Source organism: Ricinus communis, chromosome 1 (assembly GCF_019578655.1).
Source record: "Ricinus communis isolate WT05 ecotype wild-type chromosome 1, ASM1957865v1, whole genome shotgun sequence".
NCBI lineage: Eukaryota > Viridiplantae > Streptophyta > Magnoliopsida > Malpighiales > Euphorbiaceae > Ricinus > Ricinus communis.
The window spans coordinates 29,329,066-29,353,778 of record NC_063256.1 but is presented as its reverse complement, the minus strand read 5'-3'; the positions used below and the strand labels follow the sequence as shown (position 1 = coordinate 29,353,778).

The window sequence follows — 24,713 nt, the reverse complement described above, 5'->3', positions numbered from 1 at the left end:
AGGTGATCTATAGCCAAGTTCTCCACACCCTTCTTATCCTTGATCTTAATGTCAAATTCTTGCAAAAGCAAAATCCAACGAATAAGTCTCGGCTTAGCATCATACTTTCCAAACAAGTACCTCAATGTCGAATGATCCGTGTAGACCATGGTCTTGGATAGCACCAAGTATGAGCGGAACTTGTCAAAAGCGTATACCATAGCAAGCAACTCCTTCTCAGTAGTGGTACAGTGCTATTGGGCATCTGCAATGTCTTGCTAGCATAATAAATAAGTTGGAACTTATTGTTAATCCTCTGTCCTAAACAGCTCAAACTACAAAATCACTAGCATCACACATTAACTCAAAAGGCAGCCTCCAATTAGGCGAAACCATAATAGGGGTTGTAGTTAGCTTCTCTTTAAGTAATTCAAAGGCTTGTAAACAATCATTAGAAAATATAAATGGAATATCTTTTACAAGCAATTGAGTCAAGGCTCTAGCAAGCTTAGAAAAGTCCTTAATCAACCTCTTGTAAAAACCTGCATGACCAAGGAAAATCTTAATAGCCTTAACCGAGCTAAGGGGTGGCAACTTAGCAATGGTCTCTATGTTACCTCTATCTACCTTTATCCTTGTATGTGAAATCTTATGCCCTAGCACAATACCATCTCTCACCATAAAATGACACTTTTCCTAATTCAACATAAGGTTAGCTTCTACACAGCGCCAAGCATACACTCTAAATTAAGCAAACAATGGGAGAAAGAGTTACCAAATACCAAGAAATCATCCATGAACACCTCCATGGACTCTTCGATCATGTCATGGAAGATCGCCATCATACACCTCTAGAAAGTAGCAAGTGCATTGCACAAACCGAATGACATCCTCCTGTAACCGAATGTATCATATAGGCAAGTGAAAGTGGTTTTCTCTTGGTCCTCAAGTGGAGTAAGAATATGAAAATAACTTGAAAAACCATCAAGAAAACAATAAAACACATGCCCTAATAAACGCTCTAACATCTGGTCAATAAAATGAAGGGGAAAATGGTCATTCCGAGTTGCATCATTGAGCCTCCTATAATCAATGCAAACTCAAAAATCAGTTACTATCCTAGTCGGTATCAACTCATCCTTCTCATTCTTGACCACCGTCATACCTCCCTTCTTAGGCACAACCTATACAGGACTAACCCAAGAGCTGTCAGAAATAGGGTAAATTAAAACTGCATCCAGAAGTTTAATTACTTCCTTCTTGACTACTTCCTTCATGTTCGGATTCAACCGCCGTTGTGGTTGTACCACTCACCTGTAATTATCCTCCATCAGGATCTTATATGAACAATAGCTGGGGTTGATACTAGGAATGTCTGCAATCTTGTATGCAAAGGCCTTGGGATACTTCTTGAGAGAAGCCAAAGTCATCTCCCTCTTCTCATAAGTCAAATCAGCTGCAATAATCACCGGTAGCTTCTCCGCCTCATCCAAATAAGCATAGGTCAAGTGCTTAGGCAACTCCTTCAACTCTAGGGCTGGTGGCTCCTCAAGTGAAGGTCTCAATTTCTGTACACCTTGACCTGTCAATATCAACAAAATAGTCAGTAGACCTGTTGGGTTCATTAGCCAGTAAACAAGCAAGTTGTTCCAATAAATCTGTAATGCCACCTGCAAAAGATCATAAAGTAATATCTCCTACAATTGAGACCCTACAATATCATCTAAAACATCCATAGAATGTACAGTATCATCATGGCCAAAGGAATGTCTCATAGAAGTGCTACGGTCAAAGGTAATAGACTCACCACCTACTCTAAGCTGTAACTTCCTATTATACGCATCTATAACAGCCCTAGATGTTGCAAGAAAAGGTCTACCTAGAATTAAAAGTACGCTACTCTCACCCTCTATATCCATAACAACAAAATTAATAGGAAATATAAACTTGTCTACCTTAACAAGTACATCCTCAACTATTCCCCTAGGAAATTTCACAGTCCTATCTGATATCTGTATGCTCATCCTAGTAGGTTTAGGCTCACTCAAACCTAATTTTCAAATAAACTGCTAGGTATTAAATTGATGCTAGCTCCTAAATCAGCTAAAGCTTCCTAATTTGTAAATTACCAATAATACAGGGAACATTAAAACTCCTTAGATCATGCCTCTTTACTGGCAGCTTATTTTGAAGAATGGCTGAGCACTCCTCATTTAGTGTCACAAGTCCCAAGTCCTCCAGCTTCCTGTTGTTGCTTAGAATCTCTTTTGGGAACCTCGCATACTTGGGCATTTGCGATATAGCCTCAACAAAAGGTAGGTTAATCCTCAGCTACTTAAATAAATCCAAAAACTTACCAAACTACTGATCAACCTTTTCCTGCTTCAACCTGGCAGGATATGGAATTGGAGGCTGGTATTCTCTCATATGATTCTTCTTCTTGTCCTCAGTTCGTGCAGGCTCTGTCACCTTAGGCTCTGGCTCCTTTTTTGCTGGCTCATCCTGCACAATAACATCATCATTAGCCATAGGTAAAGAGCTAGCTAACTGCTTATATGATCTTAAGGTAATAGCCTTGACATGCTCCCTTGGTTTTGACTTTGTAGTACTGGGGAGTGTCCCTAGCTGTCTCTCAGTCAGCATCTTAGAAATCTGGCCTATCTAATTCTTTAAATTCTGTATAGAGGCCTGTTGATTTCTAAGAGCTGTGTCTATCTGCTGAAACCTATTCTCTAAAGTGGACACGAACTTCATCATCAACTCCTCTAAATTAAGCTTCTTCTCCTGGTTATGAGGTAGTTAGGGGAGAATAGTCTGCTGTTGGGGTTGTTGCTGGTGCAACCGCTGAAATCCTGGTGGTCCTTGGGTGTTGTTATTTCACCATTTGAAGATGGGATGGTTTCTCCATCCTAGGTTGTATGTGTTGCTGTATAGGTTATTCTGCTGCCTAGACGCATTTCCCATATAAGCAACCTATTCATGGTCAGCAAAAGACGATGAAGAAGAAGTAAACATACCTCTCGTATTACAGTTTGCACTATAGTGCGGGCCACCATAAAATTCACAGCCAAGTTGTGCTGCATGGACTGGCATTTGGAGCTGGTCGATCTTCCTGGCCAAAAGCTCCACCTAAGCTGCCAAGGCTGATGTAGAATCTACCTGGTTCACCACTCCTTGCCGTCTTGGCCTACTCCTAGAAGGCTGCCACTGATATGTGTTCATAGCCATCTCCTCAATTAAGTTCTGGGCCTGCTCCGGCATCTTACTATTGATGGCCCCACCTGCAGCTGCATCTACCATTTGCCTCGTGGCTGAGTTCAAGCCACTGTAAAAAGTCTGCACCTGCATCCATAATGGCAAACCGTGGTATGGGCAACATCTCAATACGTGCTTGTACCTTTCTCACGTATCATACATGCTCTCATCATTAAACTGCACAAAAGAAGAAATATCATTACGCATCTTTGTAGTCTTAACAGGAGGAAAGTACTTATAAAGAAATTTCTCAGCCAAAGAACTCCAGGTGGTGATAGTGTTAGCTGGTAGGGACTGTAGCCATCTCTTTGCTCTATCAATAAAGAAAAATGGGAATAGCCTAAGCCGAATGCCATCATCGGCAGTCCCATTTATCTTGAAGGTATCACAAATCTCCAAGAAGTTCACGATGTGGGCGTTAGGATCTTCATTGGGCAAGCCTTCAAACTGAACACTTTACTGCACCATCTGAATGACATTTGGCTTAATTTTAAAATTATATGTTGCACTAGGTGACCTTAATATACTGGTGTGCGTCCCCTCCAGGGAAGGTCTAGCAAACTCGTACATCGTCTTGTTGGCTTTAATGACGTTGTTGTTGTCGTCTCCCATATTTACTGGTGTATGGACAAGAATCTCTACATGCTCCTCCTCCTCTTCTACGTCTAATCGCTTCCTCAGCTGCCTGGGGGATCGCTCTGGTTCGGGCAGAGGGTCTACTTATGCAGGATTAGAATTCCTGGTCATAAACTACCTGAAATGAACAAGGCAGCAATGATCTGAACAAATAAATGAATGAATAACTAAATAAAAAGTATTGACAAAAACAAAAAGGAAAAATGGCTAAAGTAACAAATAGCAAATCTTACTATAGTTTTCAAACAAATTCTCCGAAAATGGCGCTAAAAACTTGATGCGATGCTTATGCAACTACAACTAAGGTAGTGAACCCATCGATGCAGCCTAGCACAATGACAAGTATTAAAAATATCGTATTCTTCGGGAAAGTGAAATCCTAGAGTTACTACTTCATTCCTTGTTATCTAGCCTAAAGTTAATAATGAAGGTTTCTAGATTTACTAACTAAAAACTAAATTCTAAGTGTAATGCGAGAATGAATGAGCAAAGAGAATAAATAAGATAAGAAAGCAAACCTAAAGAGGACCTAGGCTAGTTGGCTATTAAACAAAAGAAAAAAAATTGTTGAGTCCGATTATGCTACCCGTGGATGGATTCTAAACTGAATTTGGTTTCCCTCTCGAGACAGTCGAATTCCTAAATCTAAGAACCTAAAGTTGGAATCTCTTCCTAACGATTGATTATTAAGTAAGCTTTAAGCTTTAATCCACCTCTATTAAGCTTTGTCAATTTTTAATCCGGCAAATTAATTAACCTTACCTCTAAGGGAAAATTAACCTATTGCAATTAAATTTCCAAACTCAATTAGAATTTCTCAATTGCTAAAAGAGTTCTATGAATAGTAATCAATACAATCCTTGTGACAACAACTAGATTTATATTATTAATTGCAAAAGGAATGCAAGAAAGGAAACTCAACCAATCTCAATAATTCAGTATAAAGCCAACATAGCAAGGAATCCCAATGGGTTCAACCAATCTAGCTACACATGTTCATGTCTAAAGCAAATAGGAATTAAATTACAATGAAAGAATAAAGAAATTGAAACATATACACCCTTTTCCTAGAATTGGATGAACAACTCAAAGTCTTGATCTACATTGTAGTTGATCTTTATAATTGCTTCTTGATTTGCTCCAAAACTCCTCCTTGATCTTCAATCCAAAATCCAGAATCACGAATCTGACGTTCCAAGGTGGAATCAGTCTCCTGGAAGCCGCCATGAAATGTTGAAACACATCTAGCAAAATTACAAAGGAAGATGAAGAGTCAAAATCGTCGATCCGTAACTATCCTTTTCTCTTTTTGGCTCGTTCCTTTTATTCATTGCGCAAATACGGGTGTCTTCCAGCTTGTGTCCCTTAATATGGGCTGTATCCGGGCCGTGTTGGTTTCCAAATGATAGAATGGACTGAATCGAGGTAGGCCGTCTTCTGGTCCGTGTTACCAACACGGGCCGTGTTCTTGCCCATGTTAGCCAACACGGGTCGTGCTCTAGGGCGTGGTACCCTTGGAAAACGTGCTGCTTCAAAGTGCTTAAGCTACACAGCCTGGAATTTTTGCACGGGTTCCAACATGAGCCGTGTTGACTTCCCAAAAGTTAACCCCAGGTCGAACGGTTCTGGTTCCGTACGTTTTCACCGAAAATTGATCTAAAATTGCTCAAGCACTGATGATGGACCTATAAAATCTACTAGAACATGAAAAGACACAAAACACGAGTGATATTGGAATAAAAACACAATAAATGCTAAGAAAATGCACAATAATACGCGAGCAAATATGTGTAAAACTATACATATCACAATCTCTAATAAAATTTGGATGTCAAATTGATTGAATTAAATTCATGGGTAATTATTACAACAATTATTCTTGAATATTTGATGTTCAAAGTCGTTTATAACAATTTGGAATTAGATTCTTGATGGTCAAAGCAAAATAATGCATATACTATACATCTTAAGGGTTTGACATGTGCGTGTGTGTATGGATTTTGATTTGATTTATTTTTAGAAAACAATGAATATGATTTAGAAGATAAATAACGAACCTTTAAATTTTTGAAAATTTAAGGTTTAATCTTCATGAATACCATATTGTTAGCACTCCTTTTCTAGATCTAGATATCGAGAAAAAAACTGAAAACCCTATTAATGAAAGCTACTGCCTTTTCGTGTCTCGGGAGGTGAAGGACAAGTGAATTTGAGGCTAGGGTCGAGGTTAATCCAGTTGGAATTACTTTTTTTACATCAATTTAAACCTAATTGTCAGAAAAAATTAAGTTTGAGGGTCAAAACGACAGTTTTTATAAAATCAGGAACTTAATTGTAATTTCTAAAACTTCCTCTGCATAGAGCCGATTGGGTTTTTGGCACTCCGACATCATTTTCTTACGACGATTTCACGTCTAGATACAAATTCTAGAAGGTTTCTTTAACGATAATCATCATTTTTATCGATAATTATTTAAATCTTAAAAATAAAATATGATATTTATCGATATATTTCTAAATCTATCACTTCCTTTAGGATTTTACCTTGAAACCTTACCTTTACAAATAGAAAAAGGTGATTAGGATTTTGGGCGAGGATCAAGACCTGAAAATTGACAGTAAGTAAGATCGATACTTGAGAGACATTAAGAAAGAAAAAATACAGAGAAAAAACAGAGAGAAAAGAAAGAAAAACACTATCGATCTTAGTTGATATTAGAGGATCCAAGTCACTTAAGAAAGAACGATTTTAGGAAACAAGCCACTAATGAAAGAACTTGTTTTTGGAAACTATTTCTAAATCGACAGAAAGTTTTTCTACATCATATCTAGCACTGGATTTCTACCCGATCTTCGACTCAACTGCATGCTCATCGACTGAGACTCGCAGATCCAACATTCACGGTGACAATCTGAGATTTCGTTAAATCATACATTCACCATCATCATAAAATTAATTCTTTCGTTTCTTTTTTTGTTCTATTTTGATTATTTATTTTTAGAAACATGATTAGGATTTTGATTTATGATAAGTATGATTAGATTAGGGTTTTGGTGAATCTACATGATTATTGGGTTTTGATTCTAATAATAAGAACTTAGGATTTTGAAATTTGATACTTTGCCAATTAGGATTTTAGATCTAATTGGAAACATGTTATAAGATTAATGTTTAAATTTTTTTTATTATGTTTAGGTAATTAAATATGTTCTGATTTGCCTTTTGTTAGTTTATAGTATTTAGGTTTTTTTAGCAGTTTAGCATTTTGATTGTTTAATTGACTTATGTTGCTTTTGTTTTAATATTTTTATCCTATTTTCTTTTATTCTAATCGATTTTAATGTTTGTGCATGTGAATTTTGACTACGGGGATGCGAAAATATATTGACGAATAATGAAAACTAGCCTTGGAAACCCTAGAGCTGATAAGTTGTTCAAGCCTAGTCTCAATTTTTATATTTTTTGACGATTTGTGATGTATTCCGACGTTCTGTATAGTTTTTAGGTCTTTTCTTTGGCAATCGTAGTTGTAGGTCAGGTTGTAATAATTAGGTTTTAATTTCTGCTTTTCTTTATTTTGTTTATTGCATGACGAATTAAATATGTGTTATATGATTGATTAATTAAAATGGGCCACAGAAACTTAGGCTTAAAACTGAATCCGATATGAAAATGGTGGTCTAATAGGCTAATTAACATTAACTAGACCTAAAACCCTAAAATCTAAGTAGACTTAGTGGGCTTTGGCATGTTTGGTGAGGGCTTGGACTTAGTTAGAATTAGGATCACACTGAATGGACCTCATCATAATAAGTAGTCCATTAGGTCTAAAGACTGGAAATTCAGAGCATAACATGTAATTGGATAGACTAGGTAGGCTACATGCATAATTGACTAATAAACTAGGCTAACTATCCTAATATGAGGAGGGTCTTATTAAAAGAGGGCTAGACTTAGGTGAATTATGTGTGATGTTCTGGCATGCCTGTGTATAAATTACTTTCATTTATAGGGAATAATTTTTTAAACAACAAGATTAAAGACTAATACATACAAATAAGGAAGTTGGCTCCCAGATCCATCTTTAAACTCATTAGTAAAAGTGTCTCGATGATTACTCGGGTAGCAACTCCAATCTCCATGCTAGTCTCAGTGACTAGTTACTGTGTTCTTGATTAGGTTGAAAACCCCTACAATGCCGTAGTTGCGAAAGACACTTAGGCGCACACCTGAAACCGCCGCCCATACATATATGCACACAACATACAAATCAAGTGTTGATTTGATAAGTTGTGCGCATAGTATGGGTTGCTTATGGAATTCAACATATGTGCATGTTCTTTGTCTAATGGCAAGCCTTTTAAGGAAGAACATTAGATCTAGGTCATGCATACGATGAGTTCTTGAAGCAATCTTGAAGGTTAATTTAAGTCTTGATCATGTTCCTTGCATAGATGCTTTGTTTCTTGATGTTTGTCATATGAATCTTGATTATCTCAAATTGTTTGATAGAAAATTTGATTTTTGTGATGATGGATCTTGATGAACTCAATCAATTTTGGAACTAATTTGATTAATTAGCCTTGTTAGATTATTAAATCTTATTAAATAAAGAGAGTCCTTATTTGTAGAGATTTCTAGATAAGGATAAGTTTTACCTGATCCTTGTTGGTATTTGACTCCTTGTCTTACAACAAATCTTTGTCTTAGGATTATAATTACTTGTACTAATATGATTAGAAGATTGATTAAAAGGTTTTTTTAATTAATATAAGTACTATTAATCCTTTAGGATAAGAATATGTAATTTTAGAATTCTAGTTGGACTAGTTAGTTGTCTAGATTAAAATAAGAGTTTGACTCTTGTCCAGACATGGCAAGAAATTAAAGGGAATTTTTAAAAAAAAATTTGATTTAATTAAATGAAGTTTCTGATTAATTTATGTTATCCTAGGACTTATGTCTTAATATCCCAGTATGACTAGGTTGTTTGTCTTAATTAAGACATAAGTTTAACTTTATATGTTAATATTTGACTTTGTGTCCTAAAAGGACATAAAATTAAAAAATTAAGGATATTTTAAAGAAAATTAGTTATTAATTAAATCTGACTTAATTAATTTTAATTCTCCATAGCTTTTTACAATTAAGATCATATCTTAGTTTTCTAGTATGACTAGGATTAGTAAAGCTTGTTTGATTAAAGGTTGACTTAATGTCCTAATTTTTGTTTTGGCTAAAAATTATACTCTAAAAGAAGGAGGATTTTTTATTTTTGAATATAATTTGATTATTTCAATTCTCTATACCCCATTTAGTTCTAATTGCATGCAATGATCAAATAACTTGAATTATGCTATCTTGATTCTTTTATATGCTTTATATAATGTGATTATATTTGGCATATGATGGATGGTTATGGACTATTAAAACCAATGTGATTGTGTAAAATGGTTGAATGTCTTCATTTGGAATTTTTAATGTTGATCTAAGGGTCAGTTGATCTATATTTGATCTTAACACCCAAATTGAGTGTTGCTAACTATATGTTTGAGTATGTACATGACAAAGCATTAAGCGTTCAACGGTTGGACAAAAGTGCATTAAGCTTTTAAGTATAGTTTGTAAAAATACTTATAAAGCGTGAGGGGGCTTTTCATATGTCAAGTTGACCATCTACTTGTAAAGGACATGCTAATAAAACCCTAAGAATTTGAAGACACCTAGCAGTCAATGAGTCTTCATTGCTAGAAGCACGAGGGCGACATAATACAAGTCAAAGACACTGAAATGGCAGTAGATTACGTGAGGAGAAGCACGAGGGCGCTTTTGAGCGTGCCCAAGGCAGGCGTGCGGGTGCTCCCATAGTGCGGGGGCAAATTTTGCCATTAATGCAAAGTTAGTGACCGTTACAAGGATAATCGCTTTTGTAGTGCCACGTGTTTGGAGCTGTTAGAGTCCCAACAACTTTTTTTAAAAAGCACAAGGGTGTTTTCCAAGCAGAAAGCAACTTTTTGCCAGATCACCAAGGTTCACATTTAATGATCTTTGGGAAATTTGTAATGTATCTTTGAGGATTGGTATGAATATATATACCCCTCATAAAGAGATAAGACATATGTATGTGAAATCATTAGTGCCTAAACTATTGCAAATTTATTTCTCAATTTCTTTTACTTATTTCTTTTCTTTGTATAGTATATTAAGTTGAATCTGTATATTCAACTAAGCTAAAAGGGTTTGTTGTGTGAGCCTGGATATTAAAAACACAAGTATTTGATTGTTGAGTAAATACTAATACTCAAGGGTTAAGGGACGTAGTGAGTAATTAGTTCATTAAGGGAATAGGTTTAGTATTAGCTTGGAGAAACACTAAGTTGTTGGGTGAACTTGCTAAAATCCAAAGGTTGTAATCAAGTTGATTATAGTGGAATACTCAAGTGTGATCTTGAAGAGTGGACGTAGGGAGGATTGTTCCTGAACCACTATAAAGCTTTGTGTCAATCTCTCTAATCCTAACTCTCTTCCAAAATTCATTAATCTTACTTTATGATTCTTGTGTTTTTATACTTCAAATACTTTTTGCGATTTAAAGTCACCAATTCAACTCTCCTTCTATTTCTAAGGGATAACAATCGGTATCAGAGCATCTTCACTCATTTACAAGCTTTATTGGAAGTGTAAAGATCATGGCAATCAATGAAGGAACTCAACATCTCCAGCCAATACTTTGATGGATCCAATTATGCATTCTGAAAATTTTGTATGGAGATTTATTTAGTTTCATATGACATTAAGGTGTGGAACTATGCTATAAAGGAATGGAAGACTCCAAGCAAAATCAAGAATGGTGAAGAAAGAATTCTTCCTAGAGAAGAATGGGTAAATGCTCACAAGAAACAAAATCATAAAAACAAGCAAGCAATGACAATTCTTGTGAGTTGTCTATCTAGAAAAGAATGTGGAAGAGTGCAACATTGCATCACGACTCATCAAATTTGGACTACTTTGGAGAACTATCATGGAAGTACCAAGCAAGTCAAGTCAAGGAAGATCTAAATGTACGTCACCGAATACGAAATGTTCAAAATGAAGCCAAATGAATATGTCAACAACATGACCAATAGGTTGTTGGGAATTGATATTAAAACACAAAGAAAGACGCAATAGAAGCAATTTAAAGTTTTTCTCAATTCCTACTAAGGATCTCATGATTAAGATAGTCATAACATATAAAAGAAGCAAAAGATGGAGAAGGATTACAAAGGAAGTTTTTCAGCCAATCTAAGGAGTGCTGCTTGCTTTGTTGATTCTTGATTCTTTAAGAATGATTGATGCACTTTAAAGCTACTCATATGACCGCCTCTTTTTGTGATCTACACAAGCTTCTAAGCAAAGATCTCATTAGACCATTTTAAGGATATTAAGAAGAGATGTTGGAGATTGAATGCTAGTTCCAAGCAAGGGGAATGAATTATTGATTCACCTAGGGTATTTACCTCAAAGAAAATATTTCAATTTCTTAGATGTGCCACCAACCTTCAACCTTTACCCTTGCTACCCCATATGCATCTCTTTTTATATATATAGCCTTTAATTAAAGTCCTTATATGTTTAGGATTTCTATAAAACCCTAACTTACTTTAAGTTGGGCTTATTATCCTAAATAAACTTTAATTAATATAAAAACTAATCCGTGAATAATAACCCATCACAAGCCCATTATACAAGGCCCATTAGCTCTTAACAATCTACAGGTAATTGCACCTATCGAATGTAATCTAGCTATGGCAAGTGTCAATGACGTATCCCACCGGAATTGAGAAGCTACTGCTACTACACTACTCCTATTATCTAATCGATCAAAAGGTGGTGAAGATCATTAACTAAAAATGATTAAGAATGCAGATGAAGACTAAATTTTAACAAAGAGAATGAAAGTTTGAAAAAGACAATGAGATGAGTTAATCCAATTGGGAATCCGTTTAGCTAGCCGGCTTAAAAATAATAATTTATGAATTGATTGATTAAGAATTGCAATTTGTGGATAATTTCTTAAATGAATTGGCCTCTCTCTCGAGTTAACCAATTCCTAATCTTAAAGATCTAAAGTTGGAATCTCTTCCTAATAATTGATTTAGAATAGCATTAATCTCTAAATTACCGCTAATAAGAATGTCTAGTTCTTATCCAGTAAGTTATTACACTTATCCTCAAGCAATCAACAGTTTGGATTATAAACATGCAATCAACCCTCCTTAAAGTTCATGCATTGGATTACAATTAAGCAACATTCAATCTATCCCAAATTGAAACTCAACCAAAAACTAAACTAGCAATCTAAACAAGAGTAATTATCATGTTAGTGTATGCAGAAATTAAATAATATATTCAACATCAAATATTCAAGAAACCATATGCCTCACAAGGGATCACTCTATGCATTCGGTGTTTAAAAGGTAGTCATCAATTCCTCAAAGCAATTATATTCAACTTATTTACCATAGGCTTGCTCATGAATCCTATCTCCGCTACTACAAACAATCAAATATCACAATCAAAGGATCTTCACAAGGGTTGTAATGGGCTTAGTTTTAGGTATGGAAACTTAGAAGTGAGGTGTAAATAATTTCAGGACTTTTGTAATGCCTTACCCACAATTTTAGCTCAAAAAGGACTACATGTCAAACAAATATAATTAAATTCACTATAGTTCCCAAGTCTCTAAAATAAGATGCTCAAAAAGTGAAAAATGAATGAATACTCAATAAAGAACTGTTTGTTTTTTAAGAAGAAACAATAGGACATAATTACTTTGGATTGAAGGGAGTATCTAAACCAAACTTTTAAAGGACTTAGTGAATTCAAAGTACAAATAAAACTGGTATTTTATCCAACAACTCAATGAACACATTGCAAAAATTCTAGAAATAGGGTAGAGATCAACAAACGAAAGGCTTAACAAACTGTGATGATAAAGTAAAATGGTAAAAATGAAGAAAGTGGATAGGCTCAAACTAGGCTAACTAATGGAAAGCATTCACAGGTTGGCTTTTGGCTATAATGGTGAATCCTAAGTACCCTTATCATTTCATAACATTTGATCAACAAGCATTAGCGAGCAAGTTCTAGAAATAAGAAGAATACAATGCATACTCAAACAAGAAAAAAAGAGCATTTGTGATGTATACTCAATTAGGTTTAAAAACTCACAATTTATGTGTGTACATTTGCATAAGGTGTCCAAATACCATCAATTAAATCATCATTTAATCAATTCATATACAAAACACAGTAACTAATCAAATTCAGATTAACTAACTTAAAGAATGGTCAAGTAACACTAGTTTAACCTAGCCATTATAATAAACTAAAAATTGCTCAATAATATTCCAAAGCAACAAACAACAAGAAGGAAAAATCACATACTCATAATCATAATTGTTAATCTTTCGAAGATAAACAAAAAGCTAATAAACATCCTAAGTATCCTAAATATATACATCATCAATAATATAATAAACAACAATTGGAAAACATGAAAAAAAAGCCAAAATAACAGCTTACCCACCCCATACTTGAAGGACACATTGTCTGTAGTGTGTAAAGGAGTTGGGAAGCAACATAATAAGTACAAAAAGGAAAAGAGATAAATATGAAGAAATATTGCCCCACTCATCTTGCTGGGTTGGTGGCAGTGGTGGTGGTGGTGGTTGTACTAGAGGAGGTGCATCATCGGCTACTAGAGGTGGAAAATACTCGCCAAAGTCAACGAAGTCAAAATACAATAATAGCAGCAGTTTAACAACAATTTAACATTACAAGAACATCTACATTATGCAATCTCAATATCACAGCAGCATAAGACAATATCACAGCAGCATAATGACTAATTCACCGAACCAGCTCACAATCCAACAAGTTCAAACATTCAAAACAGCAGCAATAGGGCAATTCAAAGGCAGAAAAGAAGAAATAAAAATACGAATAAAGCACTGAAATGGCATATAAAACTCAAAAATTAAATGAAATTAAAGACTAAAACTAAGAAAATGTTCCAAAACCAATGATCAAAATGTCAAAAACATAAATAAAAGTTGGGGTGCCTCCTAAAAGCGCTTCTTTTTTTCCTGAGTCATTTAGTTGGATTCGTTGACCACTCCCTTCATGTGCAAATTTAACTTGTGCTGTGGTTGAACTGCTAGGTTATAGATGTCGTCCATAAGAATCTTGGATGAGTAATAAGTGTGGTTAATCCCTGGAATGTCAGCATTCTTCCAAGCAAACGCCTTTTGGTACTTTCTTAGAGAGGGCAACGTCATCTTCCTCATCTCGAGTGTCAAGTCTGCTATTGAAATGTCAAGCAAACTATTGTCTTTGTCTAGATATGCATAGTCGATATGCTTTGGGAGCTCTTTCAACTCAAGAACTGGTGGTTCTTCAATTGATGGCCTTAACTTCTACACACCTATCCTGTCAATTATAACAAACTTATTATCCTCTTTGCTTGGCTCATTTGCTAATAAAAATTCAAGCTGCTCCAATACTTTCTCATTTGACAACTCATGCTCATCTTCCATTGGCAAAGTAACTTGTAAAGGGTCTTCAACCAATATTTCCTATAACTGTGTCTCAACAACATCATCAAGTATATTAATAGAATACACAACATTATTCAAGTCAAAGGTGACAGTCTCATCCTCTACCCTAAGTTCAAGTTTTCCATGACAAACATTTATAATTGCCCTAGATGTTGCAAGGAAAGGTCTACCTGGAATCAGAATTACACTACTCTCACCATCCATGTCTAAGATCACAAAGTCAATAGGAAATATGAATTTATCCACCTTAACAAGCACATTCTCTACAACACCCCTAGGATACTTGACTGACCTATCAACTAGTTGTATACTCATCCTAGTAGGTTTTATCTCTGCCAGCCCCAACTTAGCAAACAGGTTGTACGATAATACATTAATACTAGCTCTTAAATAAGCTAAAGCATCACTAATAGTCAAGTCACCTATAATACAAGGGATAGTAAAACTCCCTCGATCATATTTCTTTTTTGATAACTTATTTTGGAAAATTGCCGAACATTCCTCGTTTAGCATCACAAATGCCAAGTCCTCAAACTTCCTTTTGTTGCTAAGGATCTCCTTTAAGAACTTCACATACCTAGGCATTCAGGAAATAACTTCAACAAATGGTAAGTTTATATGCAGTTGTTTAAATACATCAAGAAATTTACCAAACTACTACTCGACTTGCGCCTGCTTCAACCTAACAGGGTACGAAATTTTGGGTTGGTATTCCCTCAGTGGAATCTTCTTTGCCTCTTCTTCTCTGGTTCCTTCACCCTATTATCTTCAACCTTTCTGCTTGAATCTACTTGCGATCAATATCATTATTAGAAAGAGGAGAAGAACCAGGAATATACTTACTTGACCACAAAGTGATTGCGTTCACATGCTCTATCGGGTTGGACTCTGTATTACTAGGCAAAGTCCCAGGCTGCCTCTCAGCCAACATCTTAAAAATCTAGCCTATTTGATTCTCCAAGTTCTAAATGGAGGCCTATTGATTTTTAAGAGCTGCATTCGTCTGCCGGAATCTGGTCTCTAAAGTGAACACAAACTTCATCATCAGCTCCTCTAAGTTAGGCTTTTTCTTTTGAGTTTGAGAGACTGAGATGGGAGAACAAATTGTTGTGACTGCTGATGTAGTCACTAAAACCCTGGTGGCCCCTAGTTATTGTTGTTCCTCCATCCGAAGTTCAGATGATTTATTCATCCTATATGCGCTTTAGGATCCTTATCTGCCAAGCCTCCAAACTGAATCATTTGCTGCACCATCTGAATCACATTAGGCTTTATTTTAAAATTATTAGCGCAATAGCTGGTCTTGTAATGCATGTTCACGGCCCCTCCAGCGATGGTCTCACAAAATCATACATTGTCCAGTTATTATCATTGTTGTCTTTGGCGTCTGCCATCTCTACTGTAGTGTCTTCTGGTTCACTCTCATCTACAGCTTTCCCAACCTGAATCTCTTCCTCCTCTATGCTTAACCGCTTTCTCAACTACCTGAGGGATTGCTCTAGTTCTAGTAGAGGGTCTACTAGATCTGGATTGGACCTCCTAGTCATACACTACCTGAAACAACAAATAACCAATAACATAAATGAATAAAATCAAACAAAAATAAATAAAGAACAAAGAATAAATGGCTAAATTAACAATAACACACAATTCAAAATATTTCTCAAAATAATTCCCTGGCAACAGTGCCAAAAACTTGATGCGAGCTAAACACGAGTAACAATCTACAGGCAAGTGCACCTATCAAATGTAATCTAGCTATGGCAAGTATCAATTTCGTATCCCACGGGAACTAAGAAGCTACTGCTACTATGCTATTTCTATTATCTAACCGATCAAAAGGTGGTAAAGATCATTAACTAAAAATGATTGAGAATGCAAATGAAAACTAAATTTTAACAAAGATAATGAAAGTTTAAAAAAGACAATGAGATGAGTTAAGCTAATTGGGGATCCCTTTAGCTAGCCGGCTTAAAAATAATAATTTATGAATTGATTAATTAAGAATTACGATCTGCGGATAATTTCTTAAATTAATTAGCCTCTCTCTCGAGTTAACCAATTCATAATCCTAAAGATCTAAACTTGGAATCTCTTCCTAACAATTGATTTTAGAATAGCATTAATCTTTAAATTATCGCTAATAAGAATGTCTAGTTCTTATTCCAATAAGTTATTACAGTTATCTCTAAGATGTAAATCACCTAATCACACAAGCAGTTGTCCAAACTTAATTGAATTTCTCAATTACAAAGGAGTTCTCAAATTGATTCAACAATGAAGAAGAAACAATAGATTTTATTATACTTGAATGAAAACTACAATCTTAAATCAATAATTCAATCAATTAAGCATAAAAGAAGCCTAGCATAGCTAAAGATCACCTCCAAATGGGTTTAATAAGATTAGTTACATATGTTTATGATTAAACTAATACAAGAATCAAATACAAAGTAAAAAAGAATTGAAAAGAACATGTTCACCATTTTCTCAAATGGTGAAAATGCTATCCCCTCTTGAATAACTCTCAACCCAATCTCTACAGCTCAAGATCTCTTCCTTCTTTCCTTTGATCTTCAATTCAATCTTTAAGAACAACTATATGGATGATGTTGAAGTAGAATTCGTCTCTATTTTCCTTTTCTTGATCGTTTGAAATATTGCTCTCAAAGTCTATCTTGAATACCCCAAAGTTCTCTCTCTCCAGAATCATCTTTCAAAAATCATCAAGATAAGGTTCCATGACATATTACCTTAGGCAATGAATTATTTATTGATAACTTAGCATCTTCATATGACTCTTACTATACCGAATAACTATCCCTTGAGTGCTTCATGAATAGGAGAACATAAGATAGCATCAAAGTATGTCAATCATCATATAAGATAATATACTGTTATCTTAAGCCTGTAAGACTATCACAAGTGTCCATAGAAAGTTGGGGTAAATTTCATATGGACTACTTAGTGGGGTCATATTCAATGAACTTGTTATTGTAACAAGCACTCATATGCTTATCTCGGAATCCTTATTCCTCAACCTTATGAGACATTGCTTACTTCATAAGTAAGTGATAACGTATTATGGTAGTCTCGAGTGTTTGATCAATACCTAATTATTTATCAAACATCGACTATGAATAAAGTTTAGGAACGTATATAATGAGAACCTCATCATTATAAACTTGTTTTATAATATCTCTTACATTTATGTTTACATAGTGTTCTTCTCTAACGATTTATAATTCCATAGTGTTCTTCTCTAACGGTTTGGATTATTCTTTAATAATAACCGACTACTCGCACCATTAGAGTTGAAAAATGCCTCTAGTATAATTGTATGCCATCAACTGTGATGTATAAATTAACATAGATCATTTGACAACTCTTTCTCTTTAGTGCATACTCTAACAATCTCCCACTTGCACTAAAGCACAATCAAAGCCAATCATCATGATATCCAATAGCGAACTCTTTCTTATAATGATCATGTTCTAGCTAGGTCAAACGACTTTGTTGGAGGATCAAATTTGTTATCCTCCATGAGTATTTATTTTATCTTTATACTTTACTAATAAGTCATTTATTAGTAATGCTTCAATACAACATTTTAGATCATAAATAAGACTTTAGTTCTTTGAAAATGGCTCTATTGTTTATTTAACTCTTTAGATCAATAATACTTAAGAACCATACCTTATTCTTGAAAAGTAATTTTAAAGATCTAAATATCTCTCATAAATTGCCTAAAATATAATGAGATATATTGAACTCAAGTTGTAAGAATGCCTTTTTTGGAACTCTTTCCAAAAGTCATGCTTTCCTTTTAATAATGAAATGAATCTATCTTACGAGTTTATTCTATGTGATCCACAATCAACATCTAGAATAACCATAAAGTCTAGTACACAATATGACATATTCATAATATAATATTATGCTTTTACATATATCATTCTATTAATAACCTCTTTCTCAATGAATGTTTATGGTACATTTCTTTGGAAAGAGATATGTATATGAGACATGGCCAAGAATCTTTCTTTGATTCTTCCATGTTAAACTCCTTTAACATATATGTCTATGTACTCGAAGTTTAGAACATTCGTGCAGTTTGAAGCATCTTTCTCTATAGATCTCAATCCTATAAAGTAAACTGTATGTTCTAATTCTTTATGGATTTTTAAGTCCTGGTAGACTCATGATAAAAAACTTGTCACTTTCCCTTTATCTATATGTCTACAACATAAAATATTAGGAAACATTATTATACTCTCACTAACCCCTTCCTATACACTTGTTTATTCAATTTGGATTGGAACTTATAATTACATTACTAATCAACCTCTTGATTAAGTATGTAACTTATTAAAGTTTCTTTGCTCAACCTTTGGGCAAAGATTTTCATATTAGTTTTTCTCAAAAACTCACTTGCACTTTAATGGATCTTATCCATTTAGATGAGTTCACCATAATCTTCACTTGGTTAAACAATATGGTATCCAAAATAGAATCTTAAGGTTTGATGCCAACTTTAAGAATTAATGCAATCATTAGTTCTTAATGTAGTAGTCTCATCAACAATGAGATATAATTACATATACCATAAGAGATATGTATTTCTTACAAATATGTTGTATCCTGCAACATACCAAAAAACTATGTATGTGATTAGCTTAAGGTTGTGCATCTTATGCTAAGCACCTTTAAGCTTTTTTCTATTTTAATATTAGTGTGTTTATCTTGGTCTCTATCAAGATCTATCAAACTCCCACTACTTCTTTCAAAAAACTCATTTTCTTGAAAGAAAACATATTCCAAATAAACACTTTTGTTTCAAGAGTATGATAGTGTTGATTTCCTAAAACCCTTTTGGATATCTTATAAACTTATATTTATGAGATCAAGCCTTTCAACTTTGTCTAATTTTGTATGTTTCTCTTTAAATATCATATACTGGTCTATATGTTATATAGACTTTTTTATGATCATATCTAAATGGAATATATTGGAGTTAATGGTTATAAGAATATATATCTTGTGAGAAGGCTTGCAACATTCTTTATTGATCTAACTATGTCTCACAAAGTTAGGTTTCATCATCTTATGAAACTTTATCAATTTGAGTAATTGCAAGTTATAAACATTCTAGTCATGATCTAAGTATTCCATATGATGATCTTATCTTGATATGATACTTCATCATAACTCTTCCTAAAAGCAAGCATACAACCTATGTATTACTTAGGAGTTCGACATTTGTGCCTTTCTCAAAGATAACTTGATTATAATATTGATTTTATAAGTTACATAACTTGTCTGTGTTACTTATTTGTGCCTTGATATCAATATATAATCCTTATGCCTATTTAGGATTGCTTTAGGTTTCTCGCAATATGGATTTTTCTTACTTTCATACAACCTTTCGTATGAGTTTTCTAGAAACATAAATAATTTAACTAAATAAGGCAATAATTACCTAATATTATTAAATAAAATAATGACAATAGTTTTTTTAGAAAAATAATTAATAACAATTATTAAATTCTTATTAAGGAAAATAGAACTAATCACTAAACTAGATGGCGACAATTGCCTTCAGGTTAGTCTATTCCTTCTTTTCTAATTCTTATCCTTCAAAGCAACGAGATAAACTTTATAGTTCCTTCTCTATTGTCCTTTCTTCCTATAATGGTGATACTTTCGTTTATCCTTGTTAATACCTCCAATATCCTTTAAGGCTTTCTTGGGCTTTTGGGCTTTCTTTTCCTTTTTCTTCTTAGACTTACTCTTAGCAGCCTTAGAAGGTTCTACCATTAGAACAACTCCCTTTTGGTTCTTTATGGTGCCCTCCGCAGTCTTTAACATATTAATAAGTTCGAGTATTATAGTATCTAATTTATTCATATAAAAGTTCATAACAAACTACAAATTGTCAAGTAGAGATTGCAAAATTAGTGTATACTTAATTCATGGTCCTTTATAAAACCAAGATGCCTTAAATGTTCAATATATCCAAGCATCTTTAGTCTATGTGCATTCATAGATGCACCTTCGACCATCTTACATCGGAGCAATTCTTTTGAGGTCTCATACCTTTCAGTCATTGACTGCTCATCAAACATTTTCTTTAAATGTAAGATGATAGTTTGAGCATCCATATTCTCATGTTGTCTTTATAGTTCAGAAGTCATACTTCCTATTTTAATTATGGAAGATAACTTAATCATGTTCTTAACATGTGACTTAATATTGAACGAGGGATTTATTATTAAGCGGTGATTAAGATCTCATGCTTTGGCATGCATATACAAATATCAAATATAAGAGTTTCATGCTTTGACATGATCATTCATATATCATACATCACATACATAATATAAGCTAAGCATGCCAAACTACTATTGATGATTATGGACTTTCTAAACTAGTTATCTTGAGCCATCGAAGATAACTAGATGGTCAAAACCTAGATATTGCCTTCATGATCTCCAAGTTTTGAAGTAATATCCCCTTCATCTCCATTTGGCACCATATCTCCATCCAGATTACAAAATTAAATTCTATCTAACTAATATAAAACTATGTAACTAATACATAAGATTTAGAGAAACCTTGAGTTGCATTCAAGGGGAGTTAAATGAGAAAAAAATTTACAACCCAGAGAAAATTAGAGAAAAGCAAGGAACACTATCCTTATTTTAAAAATACCAAACCAAAGCATTGAACCATTCAACACAATCACATTGGTCTTTATAGTCCATAACCATCCATCATATGCCAAATATAATCATATTATATAAAGCATATAAAAGAATCAAGATAGCATAATTCAAGTTATTTGATTGTTGCATGCAATTAGGATTAAATGGAGTATGGAGAATTGAAATAATTAAATCATTTTAAAAAAGATAATTCTCCTTATTTTATAGTGTGATTTTCGGCCAAATTAAAAATAAGGACATAAAATCAACCTTTGACCAAACAAACTTTACTAGTCCTAGTCGTACTAGGAAACTAAGATTTAATCTTAGTTGAAGAAAGTTATAGAGAATTAAAATTAATTAAATCGAATTTAATTACTAACTAATTCTCTTTAAAATATCATTAATTTTAATTTAAAACAAGACTTAAATTCAAACTTATGCTTAATTAAGACAAATATCATAGTCATACTAGGATACTAAGACATAAGTTCCAGGATAACATAAACTAATTAAATCAAATTTTAAAATAAAAATTCTCTTATAATTTATGTAATTTTCGGCCTAGAATTTAGGACAAAAGTCAAACTCTTGTCTTAATTTAGAATACTTTCTAGTCCAACTAGGGTTCTACAATTACAAGTCCTTGTCCTAAAGAATTAATAATACTTGTATTAATTAAAATAATTTTTAATTAATTTCCTAATCACTTTAGGACAAGTAATTATAATCCCAGGATGTCTTAAGACAAGGAGTCATATGCCAACTAGGATACTTTATCTAGAAATCCCTACAAACAAGGACACTCTTTATTTGAGATGATTTAAAGATCTAACAAGACTAATTAATCACATTAATTTCAAAATTAATTGAGTTCATCAAAATTCATCTAGATCAATCATCAAGAAAATGAAATTTTCTATCAAACAATTCAAGATAATCAAGATTCACATAATAATCATCAAGAAACAAAACAACTATGCAAGGAACATTGATTAAGACTCGAATTAATCTTCAAGATTGCTTCAAGAACTCATCTTATGCATGATCTAGATCTAATGTTCTTCCTCAAAAGGCTTGCCATTAGACCAAGAACACACACATGCCAAATTCAACAAGCAATACCCATACTATGTGCATAACTCATCAAATCAACACTTGATTTATATGTTGTGTGCATAAATAGTGTCCATGAAGATTAAACATTAATTTTTTAGAAATCTAAAGATTCATTATTCATCTTCTAAATGGTACTCATTACTTTCCAAAATCAAATCAAATCAAAATCCATACACACATGCACATGCCAAATTTAATACCCGAATTTTTTTTAATAATAATAATAATAATAATAATGACTAATAAGAATTTTGATGATGATAATAATAAAACTAAAGTCTTATAGTTTAATGAATATGATTAGAATAACCGATTTTTATTTAATTTAATTTAATTTTATTATAATTAATTGAATTGGGATAATTTAAAATAGAATTTTAATGCTAAATAAAAGTAAAGGGATTTATTTAACTATATCTAATTAGTTTGATTTTCAAGAAATTAATTAAGTGGATTTCATAGAGGATAAATTATATTATATATATATATATATATATATATATATATATAGGTCACACTCAAATTTTCTCTCAATATGAATATATGAATTAAATATTATATTTGAAAGTTATGAAAGAAATAGTAAATAATATTTTTATAAAGGAATTTATTAGGGAATGGCAATTTTAGTTAGCAAATGTTATTGGATTCAATTGGAAAATAGTTAACCAATTGATTATTTAAGTTAATTAAGTGTTAGGATTAATTTGACAATTAATTATGAGATAGGGGCTAAAAGTATAATTGTATTAATATAGAGTTTAAATGAGAATTTCTATGATTGGAATTTTTATAATTAAATATGTCGGTAAGGACATTTTAGTAATATTACTATTAAAAGCAAGGATAAATAAGTAACTTTCTGTTTTTAATAATTTTAATTTGGCCCAAAATAAGTAGTTAGGGGCTTAATTGAAATACTAAAGAAAAGCAAGAGGGTTAAATAGGAATTTCCAGGGGGAAATAGTTAGTAATAAAAAAGGATGAGGGACTAAATGGTTGTTAAGTGAAAGTTAAGGGACCAAAGTGCGATAAAGAAGGGAAAGAAAGAAAGAAAATCGGGGAAGAAGAAGAAGAAGAGGGAGAGGAAGGAAGGAGCTAACGTCCGTGGCAGGTGGAGGAGGAGTCCGTTTGAGGTGCGGTGCCAACAGCTAGAGAACCAGCTGTCGACTACGAGCTCGATGGTGCCGGTGGCAGCAGTTGGAGGCGACAGCAGGTGGCAAAAAATGGGGAAGAAGACAGCTGCTTCTCCAGCATCGTTCATGGCATTTCCGGTAACCATTATCGATGGTTCTGGGCTCAAAATGATCAGCAACTTCAAGGCTTCCTTTTCCGCCATTGTCACCCCCTTGAGTCTGCCGGAATTGCAGAATTCGATGAGGTAAAAAGTATAGGGGCAGTTTGAATTTTTACTTTTTCGGCCAGTGCCGTTGAGCTTCCGATGATCATAGGACACATTCAGACTCCTCTCAGCTCAAGCTTTCCAATGGCACTAGTTTTACGGCTATCGGACTCCGTTTGAAAATCGACGGTCGAAACTGTCCGTGATTTTCTCCGGATGATCGGTGAGTGGATCGAAGAATCAGGTGAATCATCATTTGCACATTGTCTCGAGTCCGTATGCATGCTCAGATCGTCGATCGGACTCCAGCGGCTGAAGGTGAGTCAGCTCATTTATCAAGCGTCTCAATAGTTCTTTAGCCTGTTGATTTTAGAGAACTTTAATTAAAAAATTTATATTGATTAAATTTGTGTTGCTTTGTGGTGGATATGATGGAGTTGAATTAGTTTAATACCAGGAAAATTATGTGTGGATTGATTGTCAAAATAAATATTATGTCGAACTGTCTGCCAATAATTATGATCTGTGATGTGTTGCGGAGTTGAGAAAAATAATGTAGTTTTGGTGGCCCGACTCCCGTTAATTAATTGATTAATATTAGAGGTGTTTTTGGCAGGTCCTAGACCCGTTATACCGGGGGTAAACATCCGTAATTTAGGGGAGGTTCTGCCAAATTCTCGATAGAATTTTCGAGTCAAAATTCTTAGACAGTCAGTTCTAGGAGTCTAGGCCTAGGGTTATTTATTAAATGTTTTACTTTTATTGATTGAATTGTTCTCGTGAATAGATAATCCATCATTTTAACTCGCTCCATCTGAGACAGAGGAGTAGAGCAAAGGGGTCATCAGAACTGTGAGTTAAAATCATATATCTGCTATACCCTACTATACATATGTCATGCTAAAATTTTATATAGAAAATTCTGATTTATTGATTTAAAGATTTAAATAATTTATTTATTTATTTACTATTCCTATATCATTTTCTACACCAATGTTATTGTGATTACATGTTGACTCGGTATGAGATGGTAGTAGAACATGCCACCTGATGGGTTTCATCAGGACCGCGTGTGC

General features: G+C 33.7%; 2 protein-coding genes and 1 non-coding gene across 3 annotated transcripts; 1 reads left to right on the top strand and 2 right to left on the bottom strand.

Moving 5' to 3' along the window:
* Positions 1-1,050: 1,050 nt before the first annotated feature.
* On the bottom strand, positions 1,051-2,271 carry LOC107260968. Its single transcript, XM_015717172.2, has 5 exons — positions 2,118-2,271; positions 1,695-2,029; positions 1,294-1,649; positions 1,179-1,185; positions 1,051-1,062 (listed from the first exon to the last, which is right to left on the bottom strand). Exons 1-5 carry the CDS (start codon positions 2,269-2,271, stop codon positions 1,051-1,053), a joined length of 864 nt encoding a protein of 287 aa, XP_015572658.2.
* A 1,066-nt stretch (positions 2,272-3,337) lies between these two features.
* LOC125369093 lies at positions 3,338-3,443 on the top strand. The gene has a single exon (XR_007214586.1). It is a non-coding gene; the product is annotated as a small nucleolar RNA R71 (small nucleolar RNA).
* Positions 3,444-14,490: 11,047 nt separating this feature from the next.
* Positions 14,491-23,634, bottom strand: LOC125369937. Its single transcript, XM_048373422.1, has 2 exons — positions 23,456-23,634; positions 14,491-15,049 (listed from the first exon to the last, which is right to left on the bottom strand). Exons 1-2 carry the CDS (start codon positions 23,632-23,634, stop codon positions 14,491-14,493), a joined length of 738 nt encoding a protein of 245 aa, XP_048229379.1.
* Between the last annotated feature and the right edge of the window lie 1,079 nt (positions 23,635-24,713).